At 61.1% G+C, this 13428-nt stretch overlaps 1 protein-coding gene across 2 annotated transcripts in view; it reads right to left on the bottom strand.

Moving 5' to 3' along the window:
- Positions 1 to 13428, bottom strand: part of SBNO2 (strawberry notch homolog 2) — a 49189-nt gene that overhangs the window by 29958 nt on the left and 5803 nt on the right. Inside the window, exons 1-3 of one of the 2 annotated variants that reach the window (XM_040629671.1) lie at positions 6917 to 7075; positions 5898 to 6089; positions 435 to 508 (exon numbers count right to left, since the gene is read on the bottom strand). In XM_040629671.1, the coding sequence (XP_040485605.1) occupies positions 435 to 508; positions 5898 to 6017 (194 nt within the window). In that variant the 5' untranslated portion in view covers positions 6018 to 6089; positions 6917 to 7075. Of the gene's footprint in view, positions 1 to 434; positions 509 to 5897; positions 6090 to 6916; positions 7076 to 13428 lie in introns of those variants that run through there. The other variant, XM_040629670.1, reaches the window with a different exon arrangement.

Raw genomic sequence — 13428 nt, 5'->3', positions numbered from 1 at the left:
CGCCAGCTCCGTGTGCCGCTGGGCCTCTCCGCAGTCTGTTCCTTGGCGTGGTTCTTGTCCTGCTCCCCCCAGCAGGCTCCTACTTACTCTTCAAAATCCCGCTGGCCATTGCCCTCTGCAGGAAAGTGCCCTCCCAGCTCCTTCGCCCACAACGTTCTCACCCCCTGCGCGGTGAGCACCCACAGGGGCCTTTGCACTTTTCCCTGGTGGGCTCTTTCTAAGATGGGCCACAGCTGGTCAGTCTCAGCTGCCTCCACGTGGCCAGGGCCCAGCCCACCACCCCCTGAGCAGGATGCTGAAGCCCTCCTCGCCCCGAGCTCTACTTTTGTTTCTGCAGGGACCGTGGAGCCGCGAAAGCCCTTGAGAGCACGGCGGCCGAGGGGCAGGGCGGGGCGGGGCGGGGCGAGCTCGGACCAGAGGCCAGAGGGACTTACTGGCTGTCGCTGGAGAAGGCTGGGTACGGTGTGGGCGAGAAGGCGCTCCACCACGGGTAATGCAGCATGGCGTTCTGAAACAGAGCCAGAGTGTCAGAGGGCGCACACTGGGGTGGGGCTCAGTCAGCGAGCAGGAATGAGGACTCTGCTGGCACGGCTAGAGTAGAAACTTCAGCCCATGGTCTCCCTGCTGGGTTGCCTGGGAGCAAGTTCACAGCTCCGTGCCTCAGTTTGCCCATCCGCACGGGAGAGCCCACCGAGGGGACTGCGGTGAAGACGGAGGAACCCAGCAGTACATGTGAAGGGCTCAGGCCAGGGCCTGGCTCGCCAAGAGGCTCAGGCCCCACCAGACACCCATCTGCGGGCAGGACAGGATGGGGGGGGTATGCCCCACCTCCAGACCCGGAGTGCCCCCAGCATCTCTGGAGGGCCTGGGGAGCCCAGACTGCTGGTCCACCCAAGGGTCTGACCTGGGAGCCCCCATTCCACACAGGACCCAGGTGTCCTAGAGGGCCAGGGACCCTGCCTGGAGGCTCCCCCACTTCCAGAAAGCAGAGGGTGGGACTGGGGCACCTCCTGGTCCAGGCCCGAGGGAGGTCTGTGTGGCAAAGAAGACTTCTCAGGGGGGTTCCGATTAGCACCATCGACCAGCCCCTCCCAGGGTGATGAGAGCCTGGCCTTCTCAGAACTCCCTCAGGCCAAGCTGGTTTGGCCCAAGAGTGCAGCGAGGTAGGGGCTCTGGGGAGCCTGCTTGGAGAAACATCAGTGGAGGGCTGGGACGGTGGACACCATGCCCCCTGCATGACAGGCTTGTCCCACCCTGAGGCACAGGCCTGCCAAGCAGGGGTCCCTTCCCTAACCCACACCGTGGCCTGTGTGGGAGCACGTCAGGGAGGTCCCTGGCCAGCGCTGGGGAGAGGCCTGTTGGCTGCGGTCACTGTCCCCACTTGTCCTAGCAGGCTCTGGCAGAAGGAAGACCAGCAGCCTTCCCGCTGGTCCACCAAAGTCCTGCTCCTCAGTAAGGCCGCCGGAAGCAATTCCCCAGCCACCATTTCCTCCCTCTCTGCAGGACTCCTGAACGGAGAGCTGGCCCAGAACCAGCACAGATGGCTGGGAGAGACGAGGCGCCCTTCCCCGGCGCCTGTGTCTGGGGGGTGGGGGGGGAGCCGGCCCTGACTTCCCATCACTGCGCGCTCCCTCACCCCGACCCCGGCAGGGCTGGCCAGCCCCAGAGCACCAAAACGTGGGAAGGAAAGGGAGACACGGGCAGTGAAGGGGTCCCGCCTGCTCTTCCAGTCGCACAGGCTGCAAAGTAACAATATCAGAGCAGAGCGGCGTGGGGGTGGGGGGGGCAGCAAAGGGCCCTCCCCCATAGGAAGGTTGGTGGCATGAGCACTTACCAGGAGTAACTGTGGAAGCCTCTGGAAGGCCCCCCTCCAGGGCAGCAGGGTGAGGTCACCCTAGGGCCCCAGTCTAGTGTCACCTCTCCCCTCCGGCCCCATGCAAGGAGAGGAACCCAGGGCCGCCTGGCCAGCTCAGTCCGTGCAGCGTGCGACTCTTGGTCTCAGGGTTGTAGGTTCAAGGCCCACGCTGGGTATGGAGAGTACTTAAAAATAAAGTCTTTGAGAAGAAAGGCGAGAACTCCAACTCGAGAGAGGGAAGTGAGCTTCCCAGGGCCAAGGCATTCCCAGAACGTCTCATGAACTAGTATAAACCAGGCACCGTGGGCCATGCTGGGCACGCAGCAGGCAGAGCCAGCCTTGAGGGGGCTCCCAGGCTGGGGGGGGGGGCGTTGTGGGGGGGACACCTCACTCACCCCACCTTTCCTGCTCTGGCCAACCCCCAGGTCTGCGAGGACCATACACCTCACCTGGGAAGCCAGAGGCGTGGGAGGTCACTGTGCTTCTGTCTCCCCAGTGCCCCACCCCCACCCCAGCGCAGGGCTCTGCAAGGCTGCCAGTCAAGGCCGCCCCAGTCCTACTCCAAGGGGTGGCACCACACAGCCAATCAGAGCCCTCCTCGGGATCTTCCATGTACATCCAGAGGTGTGTCTCTGCCTTTAAAGGGCAGGCCCCTGGGACATGACTGACCTAGAGATGGGCGTCCAACCCCTACCAGCCAGTGCAAGCCTGCCTGGGCATCTTCCAGGTGGAGACAGAGAGGCTGGCTTCTCCTGGGGAGACACATGCCCCGGGACCTATAAGCCGATGTAGGAAGATAACACTTTTGCTAGGGCAGCAGATAAAATACAGGGTGTCTAGTGAAACTGGAATTTCTGATAAACAGCAAACAATTTTTAGGGATGCCTGGCTGATTCAGTGGGTTAAGCGGCCGACTCTCGATGTCGGCTCAGATCATGATCTCAGGGTCCCTGGGATAGAGCCCCAAGTCGGGCTCCACGCTCAGCAGGGCATCTGCTGGAGATTCTCTCTCTCCCTCTGGCTCTCTCCCCCAATCGTTCTCGCTCTCCTCTCTCTCAATAAATAAATAAGATCTTAAAAAAAAACAACACAGCAAACAATTTTCAGTGTAAATATTTCATGGATATACACATTAAAATGTCATTTGTGTTTACATGAAACTTAAGTTTCATTAAATGTCTGCATTTTTATTTGCTAAATCAGGCCATCCCTAGTGACAGTGACAGTCCTGGGGGTAGGTCTCCTCCTCCCGAGCTTGGCTCAGCCCAGCCAGGATAGAGGGGAGGGGAGTAGTATGGAGCGTCCTGGCCACACAGACCAGCTAAGCACACATCCAGCGTCAGCATGGGCTGGACCCAGTGTAGCCTGGCGGGGGATGCCCTCATGGCTGGAGGCCTGCCGGGTTCAGGCTCAGTATACACCCTGGGAGGGGTGGCCCAGCCTCAGAAAGCACCATGGAGAGCGCTCTGCCGAGTTCTGACAGCCAGAGGGGGCTCCGGGCCAAAGTCCACTGGGCTCTGAGAGGCACCAGCCTCGCATCAGGTCCACATCGGGGGCCCCCAAGGGCCCCTCCACTCCAGCTTCTGAGCATGTCTGGTCCCATGGGCCATCCAGGGAGTGTGGGCATCCTAGCCATTGTCATGGGCCATCATAAAGGGGGCGTGGCAGGAGCACGTCCCCTGTGGAACAGCCCCTTCCTCGGCAGCCCTACCCAGGGCTCCTTTTGACCCAGGAATTCTGACTCAGAAGGACACCCTCGGCTTAAGCCGGGAGGGGGGAAATACAGTGGTGCTATTTATAGCGGCAGAAAACTGGAATCACCCCACAAGCCCAACAATAGGGAAACAATTAAGCAAATTATGGGATGCTGACAAGAAGGAATCCTGCAGCATTATTAGGAATGACGCTGAGACTACAGAATGGGGTGAAATTGAGCCCCAGGAACACACACACACCTACTGCCACGGGCCAGATGGCACGCGGGGAACAGGGAAGCATCAGCCACGATGGTGCAGACGGAAGTTCAGAGGGAGGCGGGGGGACATGGAGGGTCAGAGGATGTGTGGACACAGCTCCAACAGGAAGGGGAGAGAGAGGAGGTGCACAGCGGCATCTGGGGGCCTGGCCAGAGGCACTGGACGCCAGCCAAGAGCTGGACATGGTATCTTCAGTGGTAACTCATTTTTGCCCTCCCCAGATTGGGGTGGCTCACTCTAGTAACTTTGTATTCTATGCCTGTTACGTTAGGTTACCACGCGGGCACACCTGGACAAAGTGAATTCTGGGTCCATGCACACCCAACTGCTTTCCAACGCTCCAACTGCCAACCCGGGACGCCTCCTGATGGTTCTGGGCATTTGACCCCGAGCAGTGCCTGACCCCAGGGGCCCACTTCCCGGCTCCTCTGACACCCAAGCTTGACTCTCGCTCTCTCCGGCCACCTGGCCTCTTCCCAGCCTTAAGCCAGCAGGACCAAGGGGAAGGAAGCCGCTGATGCTTTCCTGAAGGAGGGCCCCAAGGCAGCCCCAGCCACCTGTACCCCTTGCTACTGTGCCCTGCCACCCCCTCCTTCCCCCCTCCTGGCAGCTCAAGTCTCCCTACTGAGAAAGAGTTTGCTTTTCTACAGCAGAAAGAACCCTGGTTCTGTGCCCAGAAAAGGCGGGCTCCGGGCCTGACTGGCTGCAGAACTGTGGACCCTTCGTGCGCTCTGCCCTATGAGCAGACCAGGCTGGAGCCTCCGTGGGTTTATTATCCACGACACTTTATCACAGCTGTTAACACTGAGCAGCAACTGACATGCCCTTTAGTAGGGAGCGGACAGACGGCTGGTGCTCCACTCAGACCAGCGAGTACTATTCAGCCCTGAAGAGAAAGGAGTCACCGAGCCAGGCAGACACGGAGGACGCTCAGCGGCACGTCCCTAAGTGAGGGCGGCTGGCCTGAGAAGGCCACACACCCCGTGGTTCCAAGTCTAGGACGTTCTGGAAAAGGCAGAACGGCGGAGGCAGTAAAAGGGTCTGCGGTGGCCGGGGTGGGGGAGGCTGATGGGGCCGAGCACGGAGGGTCGGTAGGGCCGGGAACGACTCGGTGCCACACTGCGATGGTGGGTCAGGGTCCGTGACGTTCGTCCAAACCCACAGGGTGTGCGGCACCGACAGCCCCGGTGTCACCTGCAGCCTGTCAGTAATAATGTCCTAATATTGGGGGGTCCCTGGGTGGATCAGTCGTTAAGGGTCTCCCTTCAGCTCAGGTCATGATCCCAGGGTCCTGGGATGGAGTCCCACAAGGGGCTCCTTGCTCAGCCGGGAGTCTGCTTCTTCCTCTCCCACTCCCCCTGCCTGGGTTCCCTCTCTCGCGCTCTCTCTGTCAAATAAATAAATAAAATCTTTACCAAAAAAAAAGAAAAAATGTCCTAATATTGGTCTGTCAGTTGTAACAACTTAGCGTGATCATTAATGCAAAATGTTAACAATGGGGAAAGGGGGGTATGTGGAAACTTTGTGTTCCATTTTCCTATAAATCTAAAAGTGTTTAAGGCATAAACTTTGGGGGCACCTGGGTGGCTCAGTTGGTTAAGTATCCAACTCTTGATTTCGGCCCAGGTCGTGATCTCAGGGTTGTGGGATCGAGCCCCACGCGCAGCAGGGGGTCTGCCTGAGATTCTCTCTTCCTCTCCCTCCACCCCTTCCCCCTTCTCTCTCTCTCAAATAAATAAATAAATCTTAAAAGACGTACAGTCTGTTAAATTGAAAACAAAAAACCTTGAAAAAAATAAACGTCACGAAGGCGCCAGCCCTTGTCCTGCAGGCGAAGACGCGGCCCAGGCCTGAGCATCTCCCTGAGGGCCGGTCATGACCTTGGCAAAACCAACCTGGTAGCTCATGTTTGTGAGACTCAGTGGCAGCTGGGCACCCCCTAAGCGTCCTCCCTGCAAAGCTGGGGGCTGGGACATCCGCTTGAGGCCCTGGAAGGGGAGGCTGCAGCTGGATCCCCAAGGGTAGCATCCCACGCCTAGGCCGACCCTGGGGTGGCCAGCACTCACCTGGACACTGGACCCGCACAGCGGGGTCTGCAGGGGGGGCGGGCTGTATAGGATGCTGCCCGCTGGTGGGGGCTCATGCTGAGGAAACTCCCCGTCCATGGCAGGCCCCACTGCCAGCATCAGGTGGCTCCACGACCCAGGCCGCGGGGGCGTCTATCTGGGCTTCTTGCTCCTCGGTGGCGGCATCATGACCTGGGGAGAGACATGGCACATCCTGAGGTCACCCTGTGAGCCCCGACAGGCGAAGGCACACCCCCAGGGACAAGGGAGAGGGGGCTAAGGTGCAGCCAGGCCATCCCTGCACAGAGGGGGTGGGGTCAGGGCCGCGGGCCCTGTGTTCAGGAGGGAGGGTGTGAGCTGAGGCTCCCCAACACTCCAGTGTTGAGGGGCGCCCCTCTCGGTCCCCAGCCTCTCCCCAGGGACTGAGCATGCTTGAGCAGCCCCTCAGCTGCCAGGGCAGGCCCTGGGCTCAGCCCCCATGTTCCAAGCACCCAGGAGGCCCCAGCCACTGCCTGGCAGCCCCTCCTGGGGACACTGGGACTGGACTCCTGACCACAGGTCCCACCTAGGCATCAAGTGCCACCTGGTGGAGCTCCTGGCCACAAGGAGCAGTGCCTGGGGCAGAATGAAGACGAGCTTCAGGGACGGACCTCTGGGATGGCGGTAGCACTTCCAGTGTGGCCAGGCCGCCCCCCCACATTCCCCCCTGCCATCCACACGATCATCTCAGGCTGCCTGGCCCACCACATAACAAATAACTGAGGCCCTAGGGGGCTGCCCTTGCCACCCACGAAGACAGCCAGGGGCCCTGGTGTGAGCAGTGGAGCCTCAGCCGATCCCACGGGCCTGGCTTTGTGACCCGGGATGTCTGAGGCTGGGAGGCAAAGTCCAAGCCGGCAAGCACCTCCAAGATGAGGGCCAACCCTGTCCCCCTGCAGCCAGACTAGGCCTACAGAAGGGTCTCTGGGGGAGTCGGGGCCAAGCTGAGCCAGGAAGGGGTAAAGACACACAGCACCCACTGAGAACATTCCTGTTCTTGAGGGCAGGCAGAGCAGGCCAGGAAAATGCCTCAGCGGCTGACAGATGCACAGGACTTCCCACACGATTTCCATCTGCCCCGTGGCCTGTGCCCTGGGCTCCCCTGGGCCCCACCCACCGCTGCTGGGAGCCCAGACCCAAGGCTGGCCAGCCAGCTCCTCAGGCAGGCAGTGGTTGAGGACATTAATCACCAAGGGAGGCAGGAAGGGGAGGCAGCTGCCACTCCCGGCCAAGCCCTGGATGAAGAAATCCTCAGGACTTCCAGTAATCACTGTCCGCACGCGGGCAGCTTATGCAATCCCTCAGGGGGCGGGGAGGGGCTGCCTTTACCCCGAGCTCCTGGCCGGAAAAGGGGCCCACAGGCCCGAGCTGAGCTCCGGCAGTGCGATGCGTCTGGGCCCTTAAGCCTTGCGGCTGCCCTGCTCAGCTGTGCAGGCTCACAGGCTCACACCTCTGCCAGGATGGCACTTCCCCCAGCCTCGGTGGCCCTGGCCTGCCCCTGCCTGCGCACGTCGGGACCCGCTGGGACACAGGCTTAGAAGCCAAGAGTGGATAGTCCTGAGGTCCTCCTCGATAAACACACAGCTAATGGGTGCTCCAGGGTCTTGGCCATTCCTTTTAAAGATTCTGGGGTCATGCAGATGGGCCAAAACCCAGCTCAGCCTTCTGACAACTGACTATCACAGTCTGACAACTCAGGGGCAACTTAGCTCCTCTGAGCCCCAGTTTGCTCATCAGGAGAAATGGGTTGTTTGGAGGTCCATGGGCAGGGCTGGTCAGGCATTCAGTAGAGCCCAAGGCCTCTGCAGTCCAGTGACTACTCCCTTCACTGAGGCCCCAGAAATCTCCTGGATTTGGGGGATCCCCCTCGAGGGGGCTCTGCTCCCAGCACCTGGGACAGGAAGCAGGCGGGAATGACCTTTATTCAACAGAGAAAGCTCACGTAGCTGACCACAGGTGTTGGCCGGCTTGCCCCCAACTCCGGGGTTCGATCACCCGCCCCTTCTCTGCACCAGGTGCTTGAGATGTGTCCCCCACCCGAGACCTCCTAGTAAGCCCTGTCCGTGCCCTGCCTTCCACACCCTCTCTTGGCAGCCATGTCCCAGAGCAAAGCTGAACCCCTTCCCACCACAAACAGGGTGCTTCCAGGCTCTGCGGCCACGAAGCCCCAGGCTGCTCCTTTAGAAAGTAGCATCTAGAGGCCAGGGAGCATGGTGGTACCCCCACAGGCAGCTTCCCCAGAACCCCAGAAGACATGAAAACACTTGTCCACACAAAACCTGTACACGCGTCCACAACGGCAGGTGTCACAACACCCAGAGAACAGCCAGCGCCGTCGGTGGGCGGAAGGTGAGACACAACGTGGTCTGTCCACGCACAGGCACGTGGTCAGCCGCAAACACGCACTGCCCCAGAGACGGGCCCTAAGCCCAATACGCTCACACACAAGGCCACACGGCGTGAGATTCCACATGGGTGACACGTCCAGAACAGGACCATCCACGGACAGGAAAGGGGCTTGTGGGGGGCCAACAGCCACATGATGGCTGATAGGGACAGGACTGCTTTTGGGCTGATGGAATGTTCTGGAATTAGGGGTGAAGTTTGTGTAACATTAGGAATATAGTGAAAGACACTGAATTGTACACTTCAAAAGAGCAAATTTTATGTTGCATTAATTTCACACATTGTCCACCACCACCCCAAGCTCCCAGAGGCCACCCTACAGAGCCCCCTTCCTCCGACACACAGGTCCAGTGTCCCCTCTCGCCACCCCGGAGCCTCCACAGGCTCAGGCTTCCTGTTCCCCCATCCCCCAAGGCACTGGGGGAGCCCCCTCACATATAGTCCCCCTTCTGTGTACCCTCAGGACTCCATCTGTCCCGGCCCTTTGCTTTCTGGCCTCTGCTGACCTCTCCCACCTCCCACTCCACAGTGCTGCCCGTTGCACCCTGCCCGAGCCCCCAAGCCCCCGAGCCTGAACGTGTCGTCCCCGGGAGTTCTAGGGGCCTCAAGACCAACCCCGGTGGGCACCAGGTGGGGTCTCAGGGCACGAAGGTACGTAACTAAGACCGTGCCTGGCTGGGTCAGAGCCCAGTGCCTGTGCAGTGGGCCCGGGGTGTATTTTTAGAGCATCCCATGATAGGTGAAGCGTGGGTGCTCACACAGGCCTGCGCTTCACAATCGTGGTTTACGTTCACACAATTTCCTTTTGAGATCAGGTTTTCGAATGAGTCATCATAAAAGAAAAAGAGCAAGGAATTAGTGGCCCAGACAAGACAAGCGGGCAGTGCAGTATGGGAAGAAGCCAAGGCCTGGGAGAGCCTGTCCCGCCAGACATGCCCCCAGCTGGCAGGCACCAGCAGGCACCCAGCTTCTCTGCTGACCCCCTCAGCCCTGTCACCCCAGCTCTGCCGGCTCAGCCCCCCCAACACTCTGAGCAGACTGTCCCGACCCCGCTGACCGCCTGGACCACCGGCCCGCCATTGCTTGCTCCCCCATCTGCACCCCACCAGGCCAGGATGAAGCCGCCCCCGGAACTGTGTCTCTGGGCAGTGGGGACTTGCTGGCCTCCCACTGGGCACAAGATGGCAGCCTCTCTGGCCACCCTTCCACCTGGCTCTGAGGGAAGGTCCTGGGATCCCAGGATGGGGTGGGGTGTGGGGGAGGCACAGTGGGGGGAGGGCAGGGGCAGAGGCCCCGGGGAAAATCGGAGGCCTGATTTGATGGGGCCCCAACCTGGCCAACCAGGACTGTCTGGGGAGGGCCTGTGCATGGACTCCACACAGAGCCGTGGGTTGGGAGCCACAGGTCAGAACCAGCCTGGGGCCGACCCCAGTGGGGGTGCCCAGGAAGGGACATGAGCAGCGGCGTCCCACAGAACCTTCTCTGCTCCCAGCTGGAGGTGCCCGGCCAACATGGGCTGTGCTGACGTCAGCAGGAGGAGAGACAGGCCGCCCTGACAGGGCTCAACGTGGGGGTGAGACCCAGCGGCCTGTCCGGGGGGCACCGGTCCAGAGCTGAGAACCTGGACTCCCAGGCCCTCCGAGGGGGCACATCCCCCCGCCCCCCACCCCCCAGCTGCCTCCATGGGTGTACTGGACCCAAGGACAAAAAGGAAGGGGAGGGAGGGGCTCGGGTCCTGAGGGAAGGTGGTATGGGGTGCCGGGTTCCTCCCTCATCTACTGACCACTGAGACCAGAGCAGTAGGCAGAGCAGTGAAGGGCGTGTGGGGGCCAGGCGGGGGGCTGAGCACCAGCTGGTGAGCGGCAACAGTGAAGGACTTGGAGGAATGGGCCCCGTGGTGCAGGGGGGCAAGCAGTGGGGCAGAAGAGGTATGCGGTCCCCTAAACTCACATCCCCTGGGAACCTGTAAACAGGGCCTCACTAGGAAACAGGGTCTCTGCAGAACAAATTAGTTAGGATGGGGTCTTACTGGGGTAGACTGGGCCCTAACGCAAAGAAATTCAAACAAAGAGGAGATGGCCATGTGACCACAGAGGCAGGCACTGGAGTGAAGCAGCCACACGCCGCCGAGGGACGCCTGGAGCCCCCGGGAGCTGGGAGGGCAGGAAAGACCCTCCCCTGGAGCCTCCAGAGGGAGCGTGGCCCTACCACACCTCGACTTCCGACTTCTGGGCTCCGGGACCAGGAGAGAATGAAGTTCTGCAGCTTAAGCAGCCCAGTGTGTGGTCAGTTGTTAAGGCCACCCTGGGACACTAGGCCCTGGCTGGAGCCACCCCAACCCTCAGCCCAAATCCCTGTGACCCCTGGGGGCTGGGGCGCTGCTGACCAGGAGCTCCGGGAGAGGCTTGCACCAAGCATGTAAGCTCAGATTTCTACAGAGTTCCCAGGGGGCATCCGGAATGCAGTAGCTCTGGGATGCCAAAGACAGGCAGGGGCCCTAGCACCCTGTGCACAGGTCAGGCAGGGCAAGAAGGGGGAGCCCCTCCATCTGGGACAAGAAGGACAAGGTGGGCCCACCCAGAATCCCCATTTAAGAGTGCAGCCGTCCAAGGGTTGGTTCTCCAGCTCTGTTCTCAATGTAGTAAAAGGTGGCCTGCAGGACCCCAGAGGCCCCCCACAGACCTGCCCCCCAGAAGCAGTGTCTCAACTGATGAGGGTCCTGCAAAACCTCCTGCTGGGACATAAAGGAAGTGCCGTCCTGGGGACAGGCACGGGGAAGGGGGGTAGAGGCCCCAACACCATAGGCCACGGCACAGGCGGTAGTCACACCAGGCTGGGCAGGGAGACCCCACATTTCTCCCACAGCAGACAGCTCCGTCCTGGACAGGCAGTCAACACATGGCCGAATGCAAGCGCAGTAAGCTGACGGTGAACGGAGGAGGCCCTGGTAGGAGGACCACCACGCAGCCCATTACCCCAGCCTGACCCCCGAGAGCAGAAGCAGCAGAGCTCAACCACGTGGGGGACACACACAGGACCCTGCACGCCACGCCAGCGTTGCCTTGCTACCCCAGGAGCCGAGCGCAGGGACAGGCACATGCCAAAGACAGACCAGGCCCTGCAAAGCACACAGCAGGTGCCGGCACCCCTCACATGCGGCCCCTCACACGCGGCACGACGGCCAGCCCTCGGGAGCAGCTGCATCGGGGAAGCAGAACCAATCCGAGGCGGGTACGACTGATGGAGTGGCCGCAATCCCCAGGAAAACGTGGAGAGCCTGGAGCTGAGTTCTGGAGACAGATTTGCGGTCGCCTGTGACTCGCCGTCTGCCTCTGCAGTCAGTGCATCTGCCGGCTGTGGGCCCACAGACCCACCCGCTCCGCCAGGAGAGGTCAGCTGCCTCGGAGCAGCCGCTGTGACAGCCCCACGATGGGCCAGGCGGAATGCCATCCTCACCGCCCTACGGTGAGGTGGGGGCTGGAGCAGACCGCCCGAGTTTATGAGGGCACGCCAGAGGCATGCAGCCCTAGGGGGCCAGTCACTGCCTTCTGCCACCAGCCCCAAGGGCACAGCTTTAGGGGCACATGGCCCTGCACGCCCCCCTTCAAGGGCCCAGAGGAGATGGGGACAGAACATGGAGCCTCCTTGGTGACAGCTGAGGGCATCTGAGCCTGGTCCCGGGGGTCCCCAGATCCCCCCACTTCCAGATTTAGTTCAGCCTTAGCAGGGAAAGCCAAATGGTTTCCCAAGGGGGGGGGGTACTGACCTGCCTGCCCATGGCGGGGACGGTGTCCCCGCTGCTGCACCTGCTAGACCACCCTCAGTGGTGGCAGACCTCTCAACCTCTGTCCACACCAACACCTCTACAGGCGCTGAGCACCTTCGACACGGCTTCTTCTGGGAAGCGTCTACTCGGGTCTTGTGTTTACTCGTGGTTTTTAAAAGGCATTATACACACTGAGCTTGTGGTCTCCTCCGACACCCACGTCTTCTTCCCCTGAGCAGCTTTAGGCCAAATCCCACTGGCCCCAGACTTCCTGGTCCTTTGACACTGAGGTGCCCTACTCTGTCTGTCCATGCAGAGGGTGGTGTGTCCCCCCTGGAGCTTGCGGCCATCCCTGCTTGCTGTCCAGCTTGCTTCAGGCTGGCTCGCAGGCCACGTCTCTCTGCCTAGCCCCTCAGAGCCCCGAGCAGGACAGGGGCTGCTGCTGCCCACGGAGCTGGGTCACACTAGTCCTAGGTGAGCGGCCTGACCAATCAGCACCCCCTCAGCCTCCTTTAGTCCAGCCTGGTGCCAAGAATATCACAAGGGACCTTTGCCCAAACCCAAAGACAGCTGGTGTCCTGCAGGAGGAGGAAGACTCCTCCCGGCTCTGGGCTGGTCTCGGACACAGCAACTGTGCTAGACAGTCTCACGTGCTCCATCCCTAGTGAATGCCAGCACTGGGCTGGACCCTGTGCCCACCGCCAGAAAGAGGGGCAGAGGCCCCCACATCGCAGCAGCAGATGTGCTAATGGACCCTGGGTCCATCTGTTTCTCCCGTGGCAAACGACCACGACTCGGCAGCTCCTGGTGGCACCCCTGGACTGTCTCGCATCCCACAGGCCAGGGGTCTAGGCTGGCTGGCCGCCCTTCCTCTGGGGCTCACAAGGCCTGGGCTTCCTGCCGGGTGCTCTGCGGAGTCTACATCCAAGCTCACGCAGCCGTCAGCAGGACAGAGGGCCCATGTCCTTGTCACCGGCAGCAGCCCACACAGGCCTACTCAGGCTTCAAGTGTCTCACTCCCCTCAGCCTCCAGTGGAGGAAGTTCTCTGCTTTTGTGGACCTTATGAGGACGCTGGGCCCTTGGGGAGTCCAGGGTCACCCCCATCTCAGGGGCCTTAAGGGACCTGGTCTCTGGGACCATCATCGAGCCCCCGCAGAACTCATGTCATGCGTAGCTCGTGGGTGGACCGGCGGGCAGCAAGGCTGGCCCTGCCTCCCCCACACTAACAGGTTCCGGGGAACAGAAGCCCCCAGCAAGCCCTTCTCAGGGGAGCTTCCCCAAGGCCTCAGAGGGGTCAGGTGGGGGGGGGGGGGGGGGCG

This window comes from Ursus maritimus, unplaced genomic scaffold (genome assembly GCF_017311325.1).
Source record: "Ursus maritimus isolate PB19 unplaced genomic scaffold, ASM1731132v1 scaffold_14, whole genome shotgun sequence".
Taxonomy (NCBI): Eukaryota; Metazoa; Chordata; class Mammalia; order Carnivora; family Ursidae; genus Ursus; species Ursus maritimus.
This window is presented reverse-complemented; position numbering and strand designations above follow the sequence as displayed.